The sequence below is a fragment of the Fragaria vesca genome, linkage group LG7 (assembly GCF_000184155.1).
Source record: "Fragaria vesca subsp. vesca linkage group LG7, FraVesHawaii_1.0, whole genome shotgun sequence".
NCBI lineage: Eukaryota > Viridiplantae > Streptophyta > Magnoliopsida > Rosales > Rosaceae > Fragaria > Fragaria vesca.
In genome coordinates, this window is record NC_020497.1 from 6,444,874 (window position 1) to 6,469,183 (window position 24,310).

General features: G+C 38.3%; 1 protein-coding gene across 1 annotated transcript; it reads left to right on the top strand.

Moving 5' to 3' along the window:
- Positions 1-1,354: 1,354 nt before the first annotated feature.
- On the top strand, positions 1,355-22,344 carry LOC101293146. The gene is made up of 31 exons (XM_004308391.1): positions 1,355-3,482; positions 4,010-4,803; positions 6,197-6,907; positions 7,340-7,474; positions 8,350-8,454; positions 8,694-8,801; positions 9,643-9,719; positions 10,004-10,085; positions 10,366-10,695; positions 10,831-11,396; positions 12,138-12,222; positions 12,407-12,601; positions 12,821-13,366; positions 13,495-13,638; positions 13,881-14,357; positions 15,564-15,706; positions 15,813-15,882; positions 16,101-16,184; positions 16,600-16,656; positions 16,765-16,833; positions 16,919-17,005; positions 17,092-17,208; positions 17,904-18,053; positions 18,183-18,267; positions 18,361-18,481; positions 18,631-18,727; positions 18,817-18,930; positions 19,139-19,508; positions 20,459-21,249; positions 21,385-21,507; positions 21,620-22,344. Exons 1-31 carry the CDS (start codon positions 1,355-1,357, stop codon positions 21,695-21,697), a joined length of 9,039 nt encoding a protein of 3,012 aa, XP_004308439.1. The 3' UTR covers positions 21,698-22,344.
- The last annotated feature ends 1,966 nt before the right edge of the window (positions 22,345-24,310 follow it).

Sequence of the window (24,310 nt, forward strand, 5' to 3'; positions counted from 1 at the left end):
TATAATTTGCGGAAAAAAATTAATTTAACTAATAAAGACTCAAATTTTGATTGCAATGAGATTTTGGAAACTATAATTTATGAAAAAAATTAGAACATTTGAGTAAATGATGAATTTTGGTGGTTAAATAGTAACTCATCATTGTAAATAGCATCAAAATTCATTTTTTATTTATTTTTGGTTTGATGGTTATGATTTTTGACTGAGCAACCACAAAGAGCCAGAGACACTCTTATTAGTTATTACCTGAGAAATCCACACCATCTCTCCTGCGCGCCCAATTCGCCTTCTCTTTCTGCAAAACACCTCTTTCCCCTTTTCTCCCTAATTCTTTTTCCCTTCTTTCATTTTCTGGATTCCACAAATCCATCGCCATTCTCCGCCCGGATCATTTCTTCAAGGTAATCAATCTCATCTCCTCCATTTCATTTCTAGGTTAAATCAATCGCCATTTCCTCTCTGATCTGTGCATTTCGGTTCGCATTTCTTTAGCTACGTTGAGCTTGAATAGTTGCTAGGTTTCTTGGTTGATTCTGCGTAGTCGTTCACGATTTAGGTCAGTAGTGTGATGAACAAGATCGATCTGCTGCGGTTGGCGAAACCACAATGCACGGCGAGGTCGATCTTCGTTTGATAGTTCAAGTCGAGTTGAATGTGTCTAGGTTTTTGTGAATGCGGTTATGTGTGACTGTGTTGATGCTATAGTAGATCTGTGAAATCTGTAGTTCTTTATCTACTTGATTGGAAGCATCTATTGTTTTCTTTATTTGACTGTAAATGAGGACTTGGAAAAATTTGGAGTAAATGGGAGCATGTTATGTGAGATGGACGAAACTCGGATTAAGTAAGTTGAAGATAGTAATGTATTTCAGTAACTGAATGATCTAATAGACTGCGGCGAAACCTGGATTACCTAAAATGAAAATAAGTTGGCAGGATAAGTAGAGTAGTCGGCCAGTAAATAAGGGGGACTGTTTCATATTAAAAGGAAAGTTTCGAGCGGATTAGTCCGATATGCAAGGCTAAGAGCTTTTTTGGAAGTTTACGATGGAATATATCATCTCTCTATATCACCTGTCAAAGTGTTTGATTAGAGTATCTTAAACTCTTATTCTTCTTTGGTGGCACTATAGGTGGACATTGGATTACTTTGTTCGATTTGTCAGTTTTTTTAGTACCTTTGAGCTCAAATGTTAGTTACTGCCAGTTAGTAGCTTTATTTTCTCACGCAAACTGGGAGAATCATTTAATATTTTAACTTCTGTGTTTCACAGGTTTGACTCTGATGATATGCATGTCTCGTTTGTTCTATATATAGATATCTAGGTAGCTTGGTGTATATTGTTGTATAACAATGGAAGAAGAAGAGGAGAGAAAGGAGGTTGAAAATATTTCCAGCAAGGATACAGGTAATCATGAGCTGGTTAGTGGTGTACAGGAAAATGTTGATCCATCTCCCCCGGAAACTACTGGTGATACGGATGGTAAAGCTGATGCAGGACGGAATAGCATAACATTGCAAACAACTGATTCTGTTCCTAAGGTTTTGGATCAGGAAACTGCCGGTAATACTGATGGTAAAGCTGATGCAGGACGGAATAGCGTAACATTGCAAGTAACTGATCCTCTACATAAAGTTTTGGATGAGGACCAGTTCGAGCAGGTCAACTTGAAAGATCAAGATAAGACTGTTGGTGCATCTATAGGCAGTCATGTGGAATCAAATCGGACATCAAATTCAGACAATGCTAGACAATCATATGGTGGGTTTGAAGTTGCCTCACAGGCTTTGACTTCAGAATTTGATTCTTCTATGGTTGATGAGTTGCATGATGATCAGTCTGCCTGGAGCCCACGTCAAGACAGTCAATTTGGTCACTCTATCTACACATCCATGTCAGCTGGTAGTTTTGATTCTTCTTATTACGGGGATGCAGGTTATTCTCCGGTAGGTTCACCCCCGAAATCAAGGCAGAAACCTATTATGCCGAATGTATCTCCGGAGTTGCTACATTTGGTGGATTCTGCCATCATGGGAAAGCCTGAAAGTTTGGACAAACTGAAGAATATTGTCAGTGGTGTGGAGAGTTTCGGAACTGGGGAGGAAATGGAGAGCATTGCTTACTTGGTAGTTGATTCACTTATTGCAACAATGGGTGGTGTTGAAAGTTTTGAAGAAGATGAGGATAACAATCCTCCTAGCGTGATGCTAAACTCTCGGGCTGCCATTGTCGCAGGCGAACTTATTCCTTCGCTTCCTGGGTTCGGTGATAGTCATGCTATCATGTCCCCTCGCACACGAATGGTAAGGGGGCTACTTGCTATATTACGGGCTTGTACAAGAAACAGAGCGATGTGCTCGATGGCTGGTTTATTAGGAGTTCTTCTAAGGACAGCAGAGAAGATTTTTATGCAGGATGTTAATTCAACCGAGCAAATGAGATGGGATGGAACTCCTTTATGTTACTGCATTCAACACTTAGCAGGGCATTCACTTAGTGTTGTTGATATGCACAGATGGTTTCAAGTCATTACTCGGACGCTTACCACAATATGGGCAACCCGATTAATGCTTGCTCTGGAGAAGGCTATGGGTGGAAAGGAGTCGAGGGGACCAGCATGTACATTTGAGTTTGATGGTGAAAGCTCAGGTTTGCTTGGTCCAGGGGAGAGTCGTTGGCCATTTACCAATGGTTATGCTTTCGCAACATGGATTTACATTGAATCATTTGCAGATACATTGAATGCAGCAACTGCTGCAGCAGCAATTGCTGCAGCTGCTGCTGCCAAATCAGGTAAATCGTCAGCAATGTCGGCTGCTGCTGCTGCCAGTGCACTTGCTGGTGAAGGCACAGCACACATGCCGCGGTTGTTCAGTTTCTTATCTGCTGATAATCAGGGGTTAGAGGCATACTTCCATGCACAGTTTTTGGTGGTCGAATGTGGTAGTGGAAAGGGTAAGAAATCTTCGTTACATTTCACACATGCATTCAAGCCACAATGCTGGTACTTCATCGGTCTAGAGCATACTTGTAAGCAGGGGATTCTTGGGAAAGCAGAAAGTGAATTAAGATTGTATATTGATGGCTCGCTGTATGAAACTCGACCTTTTGAGTTCCCTCGGATCTCTAAGCCGCTTGCATTTTGCTGCATTGGGACAAACCCTCCTGCTACAATGGCTGGTTTACAACGTCGTCGCCGTCAATGCCCTTTATTTGCTGAGATGGGGCCTGTTTATATTTTTAAGGAACCAATTGGGCCAGAAAGGATGTCACGTTTGGCTTCTAGGGGAGGGGATGCTCTTCCTTCTTTTGGTCATGGGGCAGGGCTGCCATGGCTAGCAACAAATTTGGAAGTGCAAAATATGGCAGAGGAAAGTTCACTTTTGGATGCAGAAATTGGCGGACTCATTCACCTATTCTACCACCCCAGTTTGCTTAGTGGGCGGTTCTGTCCAGATGCTTCCCCAAGTGGTGCCTCAGGTCAAGTTTTGTATAGTTTAATCATTATTATTCTGAAAAAAGATAATAAAAACTACAGTAGATTATGGATTTGGTTATATGCCTTAACACAGTGATTGAGTGCCAAAATTAGGAAGGAAATTGAGAAGTGGAGAATTAGATATTTGAACTTAATACTTTTATATGAGAAAAGTTGTTGACAGGAAAGGAAAGATTAGAGGAGCGATTAACTAAGTTCCCCTCATTACAGTTAGGGACATTCCTTTTGGCCATATTACAAATAGTTACTGAACAATTAAACTTGCCCACTCTTCTCTGTTGCTTTTAATTCCTCTCGTTTTCTTGCTTTTTTCTTCCTCTTCTCCGATCCTGCGTTAGTATCTCTCTCTCTCTCTCTCTCTCTCTCTCTCTCTCTCTCTATAAGTGTGGTGTGTAGTTTTTTTCCTATATGAATAGCATTTGATGTTTACAATGATGCATCCATCTTTACATCAAGAACCTTGGTGGTGTACTATTTTATATTCAATTTGTTATTAATGGTTTTTCAGGAATGCTTCGACGACCAGCAGAGGTTCTTGGGCAGGTCCATATTGCTACACGAATGCGTCCTGTAGCAGCTCTGTGGGCCTTTTCCTATGGGGGTCCCATGTCTTTACTTCCTTTAGCAGTCAGCAATGTGGATAAAGTTACCCTTGAACCACAACAAGGGAATCCCTCTTTGTCTTTGGCTACCACTGCTCTTGCTGCTCCGATATTCAGAATAATTAGCACTGCTATTCAATACCCTTGGAACAATGAAGAGTTGTGTCGTACCAGAGGGCCTGAGGTTCTGTCAAGAATCTTGAACTATCTTTTGCTAACTTTATCTTCACTTTATGCTGGAAAACAAAATGGTGTCAGTGATGAGGAACTTGTTGCTTCTGTTTTATCACTATGTCAATCTCAGCAGAAGAACTATTCACTCAAGGTGCAGCTTTTCAGCACATTGCTGTTGGATCTAAAAGTTTGGAGCTTATGTAACTATGGGATACAAAAGAAGCTTCTTTCATCACTTGCAGACATGGTTTTTACAGAGTCATCAGTAATGCGAGATGCTAATGCCATTCAGATGCTTCTTGACAGTTGCAGAAGATGCTATTGGACAATTCATGAAAAGGATTCAGTGAATACTTTTTCTCCTTCACGTAGTGAGGCAAGCCGGCCTGTGGGCGAGGTGAATGCTTTGGTTGATGAACTCTTAGTTATTATTGAACTTCTTCTAGTAGCAGCACCTCCTTCATTGGCTTCAGATGATGTTCGTTGTTTACTGGGGTTCATGGTTGATTGCCCACAACCAAATCAGGTAAACAAACTTGCATCAGACAGTTTCCTAGACAGTTATGTAATGGTGTGTCTACTTCTCATTATGGTCTGTATTACAGCCTCTCCTTTGCGACTTCTATTTCTTTGTGAATGTTTCATACCTGTTTGTGGTTAGCAACCCATACGATATCCTAATACTTCTTAGCTAGATATGTGTTGTTAGGTATTGTGATGAAGAATAATACTTTTGATTTGAACTTTTAAATAAAACCATATGATTACCCTACAGGTAAGAGATGAAGACACGTTATGTTTGATCTTTGAGATGTATTTATTGTTTGTTTGTGGAACACCTAAATTCTAGTAGCTTTAGAATCGGCCAATTGTTTTCAACCAAATGAAACTTGCGAATTGTAGTATCACACTAGTCAGCTTTTTTGCTTGTTGTGACACTTGAACTCCATTATGAGTTAACAAAACTCTTGTATGACTTAGTTGCTCCATGTGGTATCATTTATCTATTTTTACATAGCTTTGCTGGACACGATCAAGTCCATAGGGTGGAAGCAGCCATATAGTTCATTTGCCTATACACCTGGACTATTTCTTGTGGTTTTGGATGTGCACATACAGTCCACTCTTAGTATGCATTGACAGTATATTCAGGGTGAAGAGGGGATCGGGGATTAGTTTGAGAACTTTATTAATTTTACAGGTTCTTTGGTTTTATTAATGGAGTTGTAATTCATATAATAGAAGGAAAAATCTTTGAAACTTCGAGAAAAACCCATGGATCGTTTTATTAACTTCTTCTGAGTAAAATTCTCAGAAATAAGAAAATAGCTCACTCAGCTTGGACATTGATATCTTCAGAACCAATGTTCATTTTTTTTGAACGGAGACAGGAAAGAAAGTTCAGATCGTTGAGATCTTGTTTGTTTCATTGGAAGGGGTAAGGGATTCTGTTTCTGATTCTGACAGGGTTAAACATTACGCTGGAGGGTTGTTTCCCATTCTAGTGGGTATTAGAGCCCACAAAATGGCGTTTTGCATCCCATTTCTATCATACTCATACTTTCACACAATGAATCCATTGGTATTCGAATAGCATGATTTCCACTTCCAATGTATCCAAACTCTGGGATGAGGATGCGGCATTCCATACCCTCATGAGAAGCCCATTCCATGAAACAAACCATACCGTAGCCTCTCACTGCAATAGATGACCAACTATTTCAGTTTGCCTCATTTTTGTAAATTCTAAATCTAGTATTACTACATTTCTACTCAATGAAAAACTTCTGCAAGATTTGAATTCTATCTTGCATTCTTATTTTCAAATTTTCTAATAATGAAACCTATGGCCTTTGAGATGTTTTATGCATTATTGATTATGTTGATATGTGGTTATAAGAAAAGCTTTCTTCTGGCAGGTGGCAAGGGTTTTGCATCTGATTTATAGATTGGTAGTACAGCCAAATACATCAAGAGCTCAGACATTTGCAGAGGCATTTATAGCTTCTGGTGGGATAGAGACCCTTCTTGTTTTGTTGCAACGAGAAGCCAAAGCAGGTGACTATAGTGTTCCAGAATCCATGACTAATAATGATGAAGTTTTGTCAGTCCAGCCACCTGAGCAAGATGGTAGTGTTGGAGGAGTTTCTGAGAAAAATCAGGATGATGAATTAGAAACATCAAAGGAAAAGGAAAATTCGCGGAAACTTGTTACATTCCAATCCCCTGAGGGAGCTAGCAGTCCGGTTTCTGTTTCTCCTGAGTTGAACATTGCAAGAATGACTTCTGCTTCAGAAAGCACATTTATAAAGAATCTGGGTGGTATAGATCTCTCAATTAGTGCTGATAATGCAAGGAATAATGTTTACAATATCGATAAAAGTGATGACGTTGTTGCCCGAATTATCGGGCTCTTAGGTGCTTTAGTTGCTTCTGGGTACTTGAAAATTGGTTCAACTGCTTCCTCAGATATGAGTAACAACATTATAGGTAACACACTGCCTGATGGAGGGGGTAGCATGTTTGAAGATAAAGTTTCCCTTTTGCTTTTTGCTTTACAGAAGGCTTTCCAAGCAGCACCGAACCGATTGTTGACCAGTAATGTGTATGCAGCTTTGTTGGGGGCGTCGGTAAGACTGATAATTTTCTGATGTTTGTATGTTCCTGTGTGTTTTTAAATAACAATTTGTTCCTGCAAAAGAGGCTGTACATGCCTTCAAGTGGCTTTCAAATGACATCTTTGTGAAAACGCATTGCCTGAAAGTAGAGTTATAATCACTGAGTTTAGTGCTTATGATATACACGCTTGTTTCTGGGCCTATGATTCAAGACCTCACGATATTTGAATAAAATCCAGCATTGTAATTTGCATTTTTTTACTTTAGTTTGCAAGAGCGCTTCACTTCAGATAATTATACCGTAGCCTTACACTTTGATGTGGTCATTGACCTTTGGCCTTATGTTACGGTATTCTAGAGGTCTGGATAGGTTTATTTCTGATGCATTTTAAATTTTTTTCCTGTTTTATTTACTTTTCTTCTTCTTCTTCTTCTACTTTTCAGATAAATGCCTCTTCAGCTGATGAGGCGTTGAACTTCTATGATTCCGGTCATCAATTTGAACATGTGCAACTTCTGTTGGTTCTCTTGCGGTCACTACCATTTGCACCCAAGGCACTGCAGACCCGAGCACTACAGGTATTACCTTTATGTTTCCAGATTCTTGTGTTTTTGCATACTGTGTTGGTTATTCAATGAGAATTGTCTGTAATAAGAGTGAACAAGCAGAACTTTAATACTTGCATGAGTTGTGCATGTAAATGTGTTGGTCACACCAGAATCATGTGATTTTCTAGGGTATGCTTATAATTTAAAGAAACACTTTTCAATCTAAAGAAATATGGGTTGAGGTGGCAATCCTTAATTAAATAAAGTGGCTTGAGCCTATTTAGATTTTAAGAATTGAGCAATATTTCCAAAGGCAAGGGTCGCACTTAATACCAAAATGCAAATTTTCAAGTAATTGCTGATGGTTACTTTTGGCTTTGATGAAGTTCAGCTCTAACCGTATAGGTGTCATGATTTTAACTTGTGAGTCTTTGACTTAATATTTGATGGGGAATGAGGATTCTGAGAACGGAAACAATGAATTGGATACTGGACAGAGTTTCTTCATATCAAGATATTATTTTATATGTCAAGAGAATAGGGATTTTATCTGAATTTTGTGGATTAGTTTTGATCTTATGATGATTATACTGCATGATAATTGTGATGTTTTAGGTTCCTAAGGTTTGAGACTTTTTTATATTTTAAATTAATTTCATGTAGTTTAAATTTTAAAATTTGGATTCGGGAATGCTTGTGCGTCCATGCCTGGCGAAACTTGGAATTTTAGTTGAGAAAGATAACAATTTTGAGGCTTCTAAAATATAATGTTCTAACCGGCTTTTATTAGAAATGCAATAATTTTGAACTAGATGCTTCATGTCTTGCTTACATAGGTTTCCTTTTTAAATCCTGCATGATGATCTGTTCATATTCTGAGATGTTTTTTTTCTATATGATTTCAGGATCTTCTGTTTTTGGCTTGCAGTCAATCAGAAAATAGAAGCAGTCTTACAAACATGGAGGAATGGCCTGAATGGATTCTTGAGGTTCTCATCTCTAGCTATGAGGTTATGCTTCTAACCTCATTCTGAATTATTTTTAAGTTTAATGTTCTATCCATGGAGGAATATGATTAGCTTAATACTACCTTCTGGTCCAACTGAAATGTTTGAAGTATGACATTTAGTTTCAACAAGAAATGTGTGTTTTTTTTTTTTAAGGCTTTTGTGGCGTCGACCTTGCCTGTTTTATCCAATTGCAGACACACTAACTGTATGTGTCAAACCTTATGTTATATATTTTACAGATGGGTGCAAGCAAACATTCTGATTCCGCAAGGGACATAGAAGACCTCGTACACAACTTCCTGATTATAATGTTAGAACATTCCATGCGCCAGAAGGATGGCTGGAAGGTTATTATTATTTTTATTTATTTAATCATTTGTCCTATTAGTGATAATGGCTTGTGTAATTTTTGAGTTTTGGCATCCTGCATATAGTTTTGGTTTTTTGCTCATTATACTGCATTCTAAAATGCTCAGACCAGTCCTCTGTTTGACATTGTTTATTGTGTACGTCATGTTATTCTCAGCATTTGACTCAAGTTTAACACTGGAAATTTGTTGAAATGAGGTCCGGAAGAGATTGGAAATTGTGTGGAATAGACAACATGTAATTTGTTGTCAATTCAGAATCTTAAAGTTAAATATATTCTCTACTTCCTTTTTTTTTTATAAACATATGATTATAATTTTTTTTGGCGTCAGAGTTAGCTGGTCCTGGTTGATCTGCTGTGTTCTGGGTGGCCCTCAATATGAGTTATTTTCTGCCCCTTCACCTTGGGCCTTAATTAATTATACCTTCCTCAGTTCCACTCATATCATTTTCGGTCTCTCTTGAGTACCTTTTGCTCTTCGACAATTCTCTCTTTCTCCATTATTTTGCTCCTAGGTCCCTGTTGCATGCTTTTGAAAGTCGAACAATAATACATTTTGAACAGATGAACCCACAATTCGTTCTTATAATCTTCTGTGACTCGGTGTATTTTAGTGGTTGATTAATGCCCAGGTCAGTGACTAGCAAACTGGCTGATTGGGTTGTTCCATCCCCGAAATTGGAGTTGGGATTATTCCAAGTTTGCAGTCATTTAGACTTTCCGTGTATCCTACCTATGCTTATCATTGTATGCGAAATTCTGATGCTGATTAGAGTTAATCAGTTTCATTCATATTCCTTATCATTTTCCCTTTACAGGATATTGAAGCTACAATTCATTGTGCAGAGTGGCTTTCTATAGTGGGTGGATCAAGCACCGGAGACCAACGGGTTAGGTATTGTGCTATATCTCTGTCACTCTGTATATTTTCCAAGAATGTGGAATATGATAGTTTGTCTAGTTCCATGAACTTAGGTTGTGTCTTTGATTCGTATCATTGAAACAGTTTCTGAAGCATGACTATTCTACTGTGTTAATAGGAACCATCTTAGTGTTTCAATTGTTGCTCAAAACACAATTTGTTTCCGTCTGCCCTGAAAATATTATTAACGTTAGTGGGTTGTGTTCACCTTAGATTTTTAGCTTTTGATTGCTAACTTTAATATTTATATTTGGAAGGCGCGAGGAATCATTGCCCATCTTTAAAAGGAGGTTATTAGGTGGTTTGCTTGACTTCGCTGCTAGAGAACTCCAGTATCAGGTAACCTTCATATTTTGACCTGTTACGTACTATATCATTATTGAGCTGTTACTCACAATCTTAAACTCATCTCGTCCGAAAAGAGGAATAATAATAATGATTCCATCTTAACTTGCCACACACACACATATGGAGTCTCCCTTGTTTCCTTTTCTGTTAATAGTCACTTCCATTTCGTTCTTCAGTTTTAAAATTATAATGTGATGTGCTTTTACTCTTTAAGTTTTCTAATTGTGAAGAAAAAGTCAATCATGTTACATCCAGCTTTTCTTTTCTGCAGACTCAAGTTATTGCTGCGGCATCTGCGAATCTTGCATCAGAGTCTTTATCGCCAAAAGATGCCAAGGCAGAAGCAGAGAATGTGGCTCAACTCTCTGTAGCATTAGTAGAAAATGCTATAGTGATACTAATGCTGGTCGAGGATCATTTACGGTTACAGTGCAAACTGTCATCTGCTTCACGTGCAGCAGATAGTTCTCCATCTCCCCTTTCTCTTGTATCTCCCCTCAATAACCGATCAAATTCTTCAAATACAGTTGGTGGAGATTCCTTGGGAGCGTCGGGTGATTGTAGCTCCTTATCTGGTGATTCTGGGGGACTTCCTGTTGATGTATGTAGTATTCCGTTGTTGTTGCCAAGTAGGCCATATTGTCAAATTTGAAATTGTTATTCTACTGTTATGATTACTTCTGTCCTGTGCATTATTACTTATATTCATGGGACTTGCACTTGTTATTTGGATCAGCTTCTTGCTTCAATGGCCGATGCAAATGGTCAAGTATCTGCAGCAGTGATGGAACGTCTTACTGCTGCAGCAGCGGCTGAGCCTTATGGCTCTGTTTCTTGTGCTTTTGTATCATATGGAAGCTGTACTACGGATCTAGCAATGGGGTGGAAGTATAGGAGCAGATTATGGTATGGAGTAGGCATTCCTTCAAACACTGCAGCCTTTGGTGGCGGTGGCAGTGGTAGGGAATCATGGATGGCTGCACTGGAGAAGGATGCAAATGGAAACTGGATTGAACTTCCTTTGGTGAAAAAGTCTGTTGCAATGCTCCAAGCTTTACTATTAGATGATTCGGGACTTGGTGGGGGACTCGGCATAGGTGGTGGATCTGGTACTGGAATGGGAGGCATGGCAGCACTCTACCAGTTATTGGACAGTGACCAACCATTCCTATGCATGCTTAGAATGACACTTCTTTCTATGAGGGAAGAAGATAATGGTGAAGAGAGCATACTTATGACCAATGTAAGTATAGATGATGGGAAATCAGAAGGAAGGAAACCGCGATCAGCATTGCTATGGAGGTAATTCAACGAGAATTTCTTTTCCGAGTTTGTTTTTCTATATTTTTGTGAGGAGCTCGGGGCTCGATTTTTGTTTTTGGCATCAATCTCCTTAAAGTTTATAAATTGGTTCAGACTTTGTTGCTTACTTGGAGCTACAGTGACTTGACAGATGTTGTTAGAAGTTCTGGTGTTTCTTGCTTTTATTAAGTGTTTTAGTTTTGTTTAGAGCACAGCTATTGTCCTCTATTGTACTGCGTCCTTTTTACTTTAATACAATTTAAATCTTCTCCAGAAAAAAAAAAAAAAAAACTGGCAGACTTGGGTGGTTCTTCTCAGCTATTCATGTTGAGTTCTGCATTTGTTTTTAAATTTGTAGCCATTTTTAGTGCCATTCATATATTTAAACTTCATTCAAAATCTTATTGGTACTTACAAATACACGTTTTTTTCTTTTCTAACGGGTGCCAGTTTCCCTAGAAATGAAACAAATTAGAAATTGGAAGTCCCAAGAACAAGGATGAGTCCCAATCGAACTCATTTAAACATCCTGTACACTTTAGCTCTCACTTATGCTCATTTTATTATTGTGCTTTTCCATGCTTCCCACAGTGATTTCTAAATGTTCATTGATGCTTCAGAAAAGTTTTCTGGATATATTCATTTGCATACAAACTGCAACAGTATATCAAAACGAAGTTTGATTGTTTGTTTGCATGTTCGCCAAATGTGGCATTCTAATTCATGTTACTGATTTTGCAGTGTGCTTTCACCTGTTCTAAACATGCCAATTTCTGATTCCAAGAGGCAGAGAGTGTTGGTTGCTTCCTGTGTTCTTTATTCTGAGGTTAGTACCTTTCAATTTTTGTAATATCATTATGTGTAAGCTTCGCTCTTATCCTTTATCATTGTTCATTGCAATTTTGAATTGTACGATAAAGTCTTTCAAGGTTCCTTAACTTCTACTCTAGAGTTTTCTTGTTACCAATTGGTGTTCTTTATGTCACCTTAGTTTGGCTTGTATCTTGCAGTTATATCATGCTGTTGGAAGGGATGGAAAGCCTCTCCGTAAACTGTACCTTGAGGCCATTGTACCTCCATTTGTTGCTATTTTGAGGAGGTGGCGGCCACTTTTGGCTGGAATTCATGAACTCGCAACTGCTGACGGTAAGAATCCTCTTATGGTTGAAGACCGTGCGTTGGCTGCTGATGCCCTGCCAATTGAGGTCTGTCTCTTTACTTATCTACTTAATTTTTCTATTGGTATCTGGTCATTAATGAACTATTCCTGCACATACAACTGGAATTGGAAATGTTTTCTCATCATTATGAGTTTTATGATTTGCGTCTTATTTAAGTAGCTGACACTATCTGTTTGCATGGAATTCACTGTCTGTAATTGTCTTGCTTCATCACCTTTATACATTTACACCATCTTCTTTCAGGCTGCTCTTGCAATGATCTCTCCAGCTTGGGCTGCTGCTTTTGCATCTCCACCTGCTGCAATGGCACTGGCAATGATAGCTGCTGGTGCCTCTGGAGGAGAAACTCCAGTTCCTCCGACAACTTCTCAACTCAGGCGTGACTCTTCATTGCTTGAGCGGAAAACTACTAAGCTTCAAACATTTTCAAGCTTTCAAAAACCTTTAGAGCAACCGGACAAAGCACCAGCTCTACCAAAGGATAAGGCCGCTGCAAAGGCTGCTGCCTTGGCTGCAGCACGTGATCTTGAACGTAATAATAAAATTGGTTCTGGAAGGGGTCTCAGTGCTGTGGCAATGGCCACATCTGCACAGCGGAGGAGTGCTGGTGACATGGAGCGTGTGAAGAGATGGAATATTGCTGAAGCTATGGGAGTTGCGTGGATGGAATGTTTGCAGCCAGTTGATACCAAATCAGTCTATGGAAAAGATTTTAATGCTTTATCATATAAATTTATTGCTGTTCTTGTGGCTAGTTTTGCTTTAGCAAGAAACATCCAACGATCTGAGGTTCCTCTCGTACTTTTTCATCTTTTATTTTGTTACTTTTCTGGGAATTTGTTTATACTTATTTTTTGTGCTAAAAGACTTTTAAAGGTAGCATATGAGGTTTACTTTCTTTATTTCTTTCTCTCCAGGTTGACAGACGTTCTCAAGTTGATCTAATAACTCGTCATCGTTTGGGCAAAGGAAGTCGTGCATGGCGCAAGCTCATGCATTGCTTGATTGAGATGAAGTGTCTTTTTGGGCCATCGGGAGACCAATTGTGCAATCAATCACCTGTATGTCTTGTGAGATTAGTGTTCTGTTATCTTGCAGTAGTCACATTTTTTCTGCTACTACCTCGTGTTTTTTGTAGGAAACATTTGGTGTTTCCTCTACACAAGATGTCACACAATATTCGTGTTCATGCATCTATGTTTGATATCATTTTTTTTTTTTTATAACTTTTTTGAATCTTTCTGAATTATTTGTATTCATATACCTAAAACACATTTTCTAAAATACTTTTGATATTCTTTAGGTTTTCTGGAAGCTAGATTTTATGGAAAGTTCTTCTAGGATGAGACGATGCGTGAGGAGGAATTACGAAGGTTCTGATCATTTTGGTGCTGCTGCCGATTTTGAGGATCATATTAAGACAAAAGAACAGGAAAATGTCATAAGCTCCTCAAATGCTCCTATATTGGCAGCCGAAGCGATTGCCATAGAGGCAGTAAACGAAGATGATGAACAAGGGGAAATTGAGAATATGGATGATAGAGCCTATGGTATTGAAGAGAGTGTGGAGAATCAGTCACGACTGTCTGAAACAGCTGATAAAAACCTGCAGGCACCTGCTGAATCTGATGATACTCAAGTTGCTGGTGAACCAGGCTTGGTCCAAAGTTCGTCACCAATTGCGGCTGGATATGTCCCTAGTGAACTTGATGAAAGAATTCTTCTTGAGCTTCCTTCATCAATGGTTCGGCCATTGAGGGTTATAAGTGGAACATTTCAGGCAAGTCTAACACTCCTAACCTGTGACATCCTTATACAGTCAATGTGTGTGTGTGTTTTGATTGTGTTATATCTAAATTTGTTCTCCATAAGCTATGAACTAAAATCTGTTAGCCTTCTGCAATGAGAGCCAATGCATGAAACTAGAACTAACAAATTGTCCAACACTATCTAATCAGAATGTTCACATCACACTAAGATGCTTAGATTTACTTGCTATGGCTCCTCCTGAGTTTTCTATATTTAGTTAAAAAGATAGAGGTCTCTTCTGGGCAATATTTAATCTTCTTGGTTTTTAAAAAAGCAACTTCGTTAATACTTTATGGTTGAAGTTAGTTTATCATTAAACTCTACTTCTGTTCAGTGGCGTAGCTAGAAATCTCAACTAAAAGGGTCATGATTTATACATATAACAATAAGTAAATTACAATTTAAGGTTTGATGATCTTGATTGATATGAAGTAATGACTTGTTTTACTGTTTTATAAATCTTCTAACATAATAAAAACTTGTGGGTAGATCGAACAATCTCATGTACAATCTCATCTTTTTTTATTGGTCAATGACAATCTCATCTTGCATTTTTCTTTCTTTCTTTTTATGATAGAGGGGTCAATTATACATTGAAATGTAATATATATAAAATCATCAACCAATTGATGCTTGTTGTCATAAGCTCATAGGGGTCATTTGAACCTTCTGGTTCCAATGTAGCTACGCCCCTGCTTCTGTTAGAGATCATAAAATGATTGTATCTCACTGAGATATGACAAGGGTGGTAATTTCGTTCGCTCAAGGGGCCATGCTGGCCCTTTTTGGTTGCCCGAGTCGGCTAAAAATAGCAAAGTCTGGGTTTGAGCAGGAAAATGCTTTGCCCCTTCTCTAATTTGGGTTCAAATTAGAGAAATACCTGTTCTGTAATTCCTTTATCATTGGTTATATGATACTGATCCTTGAGTTTTGTTTTTTTTTTATTTTATATTTTTTCCTGCATGTTAACCGTGAATCTGTGATTATTTACTTCATATGATTTTTGTATTTTTAAATTTGGTCATAGAAATGGTAACAATTTGTTTATTTTGTTGTACTATACCAGACTTGGTTACTATGATTCTGTAATCCAGTTAATTTTTTTATTTTTTATTTTCCTGTGTATGTTTATTATGATGTGGGTTGTTATATGTTTGGGATCTGTGTCTTGTTTCAGGTAACAAGTAGAAGAATAAATTTCATAGTTGATAACAGTGATATGAATGGTTCATTGGATGAACTAGATTGCAAGGATACGAGAGAAGAACATAAAGATCGTAGCTGGTGTATGTCATCCCTTCATCAAATATACAGCCGAAGGTGAGTAGATGTCAGTGAAGTGAATGAGATCAATGCTGTGCTTCATGCCTTCTATCTTTTGATTGATTGTTTTTAAATTTATTTTAATGGGTTATTCTTGTAATAGATATCTCCTAAGAAGAAGTGCTCTGGAGCTATTTTTGGTTGATCGTTCAAACTTCTTCTTTGATTTTGGGGTAAGTCTATTGCAATATATATATATATACACACACACACACAGTCCTTTTCAGCTGCGGACATCCGTACCTGAGAAAATCTGTATATATATATATATATTTTACTATTTTTGTCTATTCCTACTTGTTGCCATTTTGATGATTTCATAACTTTTTTGATCCTCCTGCTAACCAACGCATATTGTTGGTGACTTCTACTCCTAAATCTATTTCTCCAGAGTACTGAAGGACGAAGAAATGCATATCGAGCAATTGTTCAAGCACGGCCTCCCCATTTGAATAATATATATCTTGCAACTCAGGTTTTCACCTTGCTTTTTCTTGTCAGATGTATAATTGGAAAGGGGTTTGCTTTTGTTTTGCTAACAGCCTTGGACTAAATAGAGTTGTTCAGGAATGGGATTCGCTCCACTTCATCTAGCACTTAATTGTGCACTACCATAAAATTTAAATGAAAAAAAAGAAAGAGAAAAAATCTGAAGCCTGACTCTGATAACAGAAGTTCTTCCCAATCTGGATTAGATCAAACTAACTAGGAGGCTGCTAAAAGGCTTTTGGCTAAGAGGTCTATCGAGAAACCAATTAAGGCATATATCCTAGAACTTGGTAAATGAATTGTTTTGCTTGGTGTAAGTCGGATAGGACCTAAATAAAATCCTGCATGCCTTAATATGGAATCTTATATCTTATAACTTATGAATCGATTTGTTATTGTAGAGACCTGAACAACTTCTGAAGAGAACACAGCTTATGGAGCGTTGGGCTAGGTGGGAGGTATGAGAACCCAGCTTATTGAAGTTTGACATATCAAGAAATATATATACAGTAGCAGGCGTCAAATAGAAGGGGAAAATAACTAGTAGAATTGCTACCTTTTTGCAGATCAGCAATTTCGAATATCTAATGCAGCTCAATACCCTTGCAGGGCGTAGTTACAATGATATTACTCAGGTGGAGTTATCTGGATAGTTGTGTAGATGTGGATTAATATATTTATCACTTTATGTGCCCCTCACATTTCCATTATTTCTTTCAGTATCCTGTTTTCCCATGGATCCTTTCTGATTACAGTTCAAAGAGTTTGGATCTTGCAGACCCTTCTTCGTATCGAGACCTTTCAAAGGTGGGTATCAATATCATTAGAATACTGTATTGTTTTGATCCAAATTGGGCATGTTATGATGCTAAATACATCTGTGTCTGATGCAGCCTGTTGGTGCTTTGAATTCTAATCGTCTAGAAAAATTTCAAGAGAGATATTCCAGCTTCGAGGACCCAGTCATACCCAAATTCCATTATGGTTCTCATTATTCCAGTGCTGGAACAGTATGTTTTTTTTTAAATGTTATTTTTAACATGCTTTCAGCTTCTTCCATCATACTTTTTGGACTCTTTTGATATTGGTGATATATACCTTTCTAGGATATTGATGATAAAAAAAATGTTTCTCATACATATAACCCTAAGCTCTAAATAAATTAATTTCTTCGGTTCTTTTGTTAGAGGATTTTCATTCTTGAAGGAAAGTCATATCATACTCTGGCGTTATTTGATTGGAGAAAAGGATGTAGCTACCACCCAAAATCATAATCACTTTTCAGTTTTCACCCATCCAGTTGCAAATAAACTTCTTCGATAGTGAATATATTTTTGTTTAATAGTGGATGTTTAAGGGAGTCGATCCCCACAGAACCCATTGAACTGTACTTATCTAAATATTCCAATCACGTGCCTTTAATATAATCAACTTTACTTATTTGACTTTCTAGGATAAGAGAACATTTACGGTACTCTAGATGGTAGTACAGTACACTTTTCATTTCATATTCTTCTAAAGTTTATTTTAGCATGAAAGCTTTCTCATAGCTTTAGCACTCCTGGCTAATATGGCTTTTGTGATGAACCTTGCATTCTGTCTGTTAGTCTGTTACTACGGTTCTACTCACCATATCTGATCAATTGGGTATACATAGATTCTGATAATCTCCCCCATGATATCCACTATTTTTATTTTATTACAGGTGCTATATTATCTTGTTAGAGTTGAACCGTTTACGACTCTGTCAATTCAACTGCAAGGGGGAAAGTTCGATCATGCAGATCGGATGTTTTCAGATATTGCTTCTACATGGAATGGAGTTACTGAAGACATGAGTGATGTGAAGGAATTGGTATAGTATCTGGCAATTTCATGAAAGTTTTGTTTTGACCAATTTTATGATTGAAGAAACTGCAATTACTTGGTCTAATTTATAAATTATTTTTCTGGGTTTATTAATCTATCCTGTTACATACCTTAGGTTCCTGAGTTGTTCTACCTCCCTGAGATCTTAACCAATGAAAATTCAATCGATTTTGGTACAACACAAACAGGAGGAAAACTTGGTAAGCTCAAGTACATTGTGCTGGTGGAACATATCAATTGTTGTTGTCAGTTAAAATGAGGTTGATTCTTGTGATTTTCAATTATCATGTCAGGTTCTGTCAAAATTCCACCATGGGCAGAAAACCCAATTGATTTCATTCATAAGCACCGGAAGGCTCTTGAAAGTGACCATGTGTCTGCGCATTTGCATGAATGGATTGATCTTATATTTGGGTAGGTTTCTTTTGGATAACATTTTTTGTATTTCCTTGTTTTTTTCTGTTTCTTTTTTTTTCGTTTCATTATTTCTATCTTTTATAATTGTTTGACTGTATATAGCAGCTTTGAGAATCTGTTGTACATTAATAGTTTAAAATACTCAGTTATAAGCAACGTGGAAAAGAAGCTATATCGGCAAATAATGTTTTCTTCTACATTACCTATGAAGGGACAGTTGATATTGATAAGATATCAGACCCAGTAAGTCCAGTTTCCTTTGGCATCTGTCTGATTGTTCTGAATTTTTTTTATTAAAAATATTTTACTTTTCCTTTGTTTTCCCAAAACAGGTACAACAACGTGCAACACAAGACCAGATTGCATACTTTGGTCAAACGCCATCACAACTTCTTACCATCCCTCACGTGAAGAAGATGCCACTAGCAGATGTACTTCATTTACAGGTAACTTCTGTCTTCTGAAAACAAACAACTTAGCTGAACAACTTTTATTTTTGTTCTGTGGAAGTTATCCAATCCATCAGAAGAAAGCAGTTTGGATGAGTGATGAGAAGTTTTACTTTCGATAAATGAATTTCTGGTATTGGATTATCATGCATTATGTGAGATTTATTTTTTTGTTATTGAGAGTTTATCATGATTTACTTGTCAGACCATCTTCCGGAACCCAAAAGAAGTCAAACAATATACTGTTCCTGCTCCTGAGCGTTGCAATCTTCCTGCAGCTGGCATTCATGCATCTTCAGATAGTGTCATAATTGTTGATATGCATGCACCGGCAGCACATGTTGCTCTGCACAAGTGGCAGCCGAACACACCTGACGGTCAAGGTATGCCTTTCCTCTTTCAACACGGAAAGGCTGCAGCAAGCTCCACTGGTGGAGCATTTATGCGTATGTTCAAAGGGCCTGCTGGATCTGGTTCTGAGGATTGGCTTTTTCCTCAAGCACTAGCATTTGCTACATCTGGAATCAGAAGCTCATCTATAGTTTCCATAACATGTGACAAAGAAATCATTACTGGTAAGTGATCATTTCGTAATTTAGAAAGACTGAAGAAAACAAGGCAATTGGAGTAAAAGAGATACTAAAATGAAACTTGGATTCTAAGAGTGTACACTCTTTTTTATATTTGGCTTTTTAGGAGCATTTTAATTCTGTGTTTATGTTTCGTTATACAAGGTCTTAAAAAATGTACGTAATAGCAGCATATTTAGCATCGTGTTGGGATCAAAATCTGAACTTATAGAGTTGTATTTGGAAACTTGGGTTTAAGGGAGAAAGAGAAGAACGAGACTAGGGAGGCAGCAAAAATATTTTAGACGGAAGATAACCAAGAGTAAGAATGGAAACTTTTATTCGTTCATTCAAATCTCCCTTAAACGATATGCCTGTAATTGCTCAAGATAATATTAGAAACCTAAAACAAAATACAGTACTAATTCCAACATACATGTGAAACCATAAGATTCTTTCTGAAAATGAGAAACAATAAGATAATCAGACCAGATAAGCCCAAGCCTAAATAACTTGAAGGACATAAATCAATACTTAAGCGATATCAGGCTAGCCCATTCTACATCATTAATTGACTCAAACAGGCTGTAGGATGCAAGGTATTATGGGAACATATTCATACATGTCACAGGGGAAAGTTGGATTTTGTCATTCTCTTTTGTGAATCTGTTTAACACTGATTGTCATCCTCCTCTGTGTGTATCTGTATAGGATAGTTTGTTTGTCTGTATAGGACAGTGAGCTTTATACCTTTCTAAGAAAAATAAAAGAAAAGAATGTAAGAATAATAATGACTACGGGTAAACATTTGCCTCATTTGCTGATAAATTAGGTAATCGTTTGGCTCAAAACTAGGTTGGCATGCGATGTAACAGTACCACAGCTCTATTAAGTCTCTCTCATTTCATTTTCAGTAATTTGGTATCTGAGTGAAACTATTTTTGGCATGTAACTAGGTGGGCATGTAGATAACAGTATCAAGCTAGTTTCTTCAGATGGAGCAAAAACCTTGGAGACAGCCTTTGGCCACTGCGCTCCAGTCACTTGTCTTGGACTTTCACCTGATAGCAACTACCTTGTGACGGGATCTCGGGATACTACAGTTTTACTGTGGAGAATACATAGAGCATTTACTTCTCGCTCGAGCAGCGTATCAGAATCTTCTAGTGGGACAGGTACATCAGGCACAACCAGCAATAGTAATTTATCACATATATTGGCAGATAAAAGCAGGAGGCGTCGTATTGAAGGTCCCATACATGTTCTTCGAGGCCACCAGAGGGAAATACTCTCTTGCTGTGTGAGCTCAGATCTTGGAATAGTTGTTTCATGCTCCCAATCATCAGATGTGCTCTTGCATTCTATAAGAAGAGGTCGGCTGATCAGAAGGCTACCTGGTGTGGAGGCCCATGCAGTCTGCCTCTCTTCTGAGGGAGTTGTGTTGACTTGGAATAAAACACTCAACACTTTGAGTACCTATACTCTAAACGGGTCTCTCATTGCCAGAGCTCAGTTATCGGTCTCTGGTAGCATCAGTTGTATGGAAATTTCTGTTGATGGATGGAGTGCTTTGATAGGAATAAACTCGTCTATGGATACTGATAGATCCTTCAGCAGCAGCTGGGATTCTAAGCTTAAAAACACAGACTTTGAAGATCTTTCTCGGGAGTCAGAGAAAACTGAGGAAATCAAAAGACTGGACACTCCATCACCTTCAGTTTGCTTCCTGGATATCCATACACTGGAGGTATGTGAAATGCAATTTTCTTTTTCTTGGTTTGTGCCCATTTGATGTTCTGCCAAATATTGTGACAGCTGTTTCTCCTGGTATGCATGATAGGTTCCATCTGTTTATAACAAACCTGTAATTCTTATTCTGCAGGTTTTTCATATATTGAAGTTGGGAGAAGGAAGGGAGATCACATCGCTTGCTCTAAACGCAGATAATACCAACCTTCTGGTGTCGACTGCAGATAAACAGTTGCTAATTTTCACTGACCCAGCTGTAAGTCAAAATTTGATTTCTTGAATAATTTCACTCTCATAGGAGTTAAAAGTTCATTTTCATAGTGGTTTTTAAACATAGAATCACCATACTTGCCCCTTGTTGCTTGCAGTTGAGCTTGAAAGTGGTGGATCAAATGCTCAAGCTTGGTTGGGAAGGTGATGGGCTAAGTCCCCTAATAAAGTCATAGTTTTAGGCCATACCGGAAAAGATACCCGATAGTCCGATACCTCCATAGGTCACAAACTGCAAGAGCATGTTAGCTATAGCCCTCTGTCTTGGAGTTTGAGTAGAATCATTCATTTGCAGTTTGAGATGTGTTTTGACTTTGAGTGTAACATATGTGTAGTATATATAGGCAGAAGAACCCTATATTGCATACTCAGAGGTACAGGCTTAGATTGCTGCGAGGTTGGTGTTTTTTGTTTCTTTGACTCGATTGAGTTGTAAGTATGTAGAGGCTCTCGAGGCTTTGAGCTCTTCATTTTTGTTCATTGATTTCTTTTGTTAGTGAATGAAAATATAGAAGGTATGGCTACATGGACTGTTCACCATGAGCAATAGAAACTTGATCTATTTGTTCCAATCTTGGCTGAAAATGTCATCGGAAGAGGTCAGTTTGAGATGATGTACCTGAACAATATTGAGCAATGTCCCGACTCCTAACCCCATGCTCAAGTAAATAGGCATTTTGGCTGGAGCTTTCCATCATTCCATGGCATATCTTTTTGTATTTTCCATATTTTAATTTGACCATTTCTACAAGATTCGATGGGAGAAGTTGAGAGCATTGAATTATCCAATGACTACCAATATATTCAGACTTCCTATATTTTCAAAATCTGTTCATCTAATTAAAATTGAACTCTTTCTTTCATCAAAAATTTACTACTGCAAACTAGAGTTTTGGTTCATAATTTTGCCGAAGGACTCTGGAGACGAGAACCTAAACACTGAACAGGAAATGAAACCGATTTGGCAATTGCAACCAGATCTTGTTATATTTTCGGGATAATTGTAGCTAATCTATTTGGATAAGGAAAGTGTCTTCTCCTATGCAGATTAGGAATACGAGAAGACACTTCCCTTATCTGCAAGGGATCACTTTTGTATGGGTCTATATATAGAGGTCTCTATTCAAATTTAATGTTTGGTTAAGTTAATAGTGGATGCATCTGAACTTGATTCCGCGCCACATTTCAGACTAACTTTCTTCACCGCCGAACCCTAGAAAATTGACATTCGCAATATCACAGCAATGTCAGACTACTTCCCGAAGAAATTATTCACAAAATCCTGTTGAAGGTACCCACCAAGTCTCTAATCAAATTCACCATCGTCTGCGAGTCATGGCAGTCACTGATCAAATCCTCTGCCTTCATTGAGTCCCATCTCCGCACCACAATCGACTCGTGCGACTAAAACGACTCTCACCTCCTCCTTCTCAGCCCTTTTCCTTACGACCGCACAGAACAAATTGGCCATGAGCATCACTGGTTGCGTTGGGATAGCCCTGATTCGGTGAGCACTCCACCCTTTCAACTCCAGTCATATACTTGAAAAACAAACCCGTTTCCGATCTGTGCGTGATCGGAACTAGTAATGAGTTGGTATGTCTTGCGCCTAATGAAGTGGGCAGCGGTCGTTCTGCCACCTTGATTTGGAACCCCTCCATTAGAAAAGTTGTCATGTTGCCTAAACCACCTGTCAGTTTCAAATCCCATCGCAAGCTCACAACGCTTGGCCTTTGCTATGATGCACGTTCCAATGACTACAAGGTTTTGAGAATTGTGTCTCTACTTGATGATCATTCAGACTTGTCCCGATTCGCAACTAAGGTTCAGGTTTACTCGTTAGCCAGGGGATCTTGGAACAGACTTAGTGCTTCAGTCACTCCTGTAGATTTGCGGGCTGTTTATAAACCCCCTACTTTTGTTAATGGCATTTTCCATACGCTTCAAGTCCGTTTGAGGGTGTTACCGTGGCCGTTACGAGGAACCCCGTAAGTGTGGCGGACAAATGTTCATATGCACCTTCAATGTGGCAACTGAAGAATTTGGCGAGGTGATGGTACCGGAAGCTGTGCTCTCCGTGCGAAAAGGCCATTGCACTATGTCATGATATGGGGACTCCCTTGCTCTGATTAGGCATTATGATTATAATTACAGCGATCCAGTTAATCGCGGTTGTGACATTTGGGTTATGAAACAATATGGCGATGCAGAGTCGTGGACTTACCTGTTCAATATCTATCTGGTTCACCCTAGTATATATGGTTTTAAAAGATGTGGGGAAGTTGTGCTAAAGGAGTGTGACCAATATGGTCGGAGAACAATGGCTTCTTTTGATCCTAAGACTAAGCAATTAATGGTTTTGCAAGAACTGAGAATTATAGTTACAACTTCATGGATTCTTTTGTAGAGAGCCTTGTCTTGCTTGACCACGCCAATGCCATCTCTTACCAAGTAGCAAGAAGAAGCAAGCACAGAGTTTTGCTTCAATATTAAACATAGCTATGTGGTTTTGACCAAGTGTTTGATTTGCAGCTTTCACATTGGTTAATTAGCACAACCACCATCGTTCTTGGCATCATTTTTCTTGGGGCATGTTGAGATGTTTACGAACTGTTAATGGGGTGGTATGTGCAAGTGTTTTGAGTTTTCAATTTGGTATGCGTTACATGATTTGCTATGCGAGTTTTGTTAATGCTGTAGGCTTTGATTTGTTTTTGGTGTTGGATTTTCATTACTATTGTTTAAAGAAGCTACTCTGCATAGTTTTCTTGTTCCTCTTTAAGTATGTG

Bases quoted from the DNA above. Each gene is read 5' to 3' on its own strand.
- LOC101293146 (XM_004308391.1), top strand. From the start codon at position 1,355: ATGGAAGAAGAAGAGGAGAGAAAGGAGGTTGAAAATATTTCCAGCAAG. The intron at 6,908-7,339 runs GTAAGACTGATA...TCTACTTTTCAG, and splicing joins CAGCTTTGTTGGGGGCGTCG to ATAAATGCCTCTTCAGCTGA. The intron at 17,006-17,091 runs GTGGGTATCAAT...TGTCTGATGCAG, and splicing joins CGTATCGAGACCTTTCAAAG to CCTGTTGGTGCTTTGAATTC.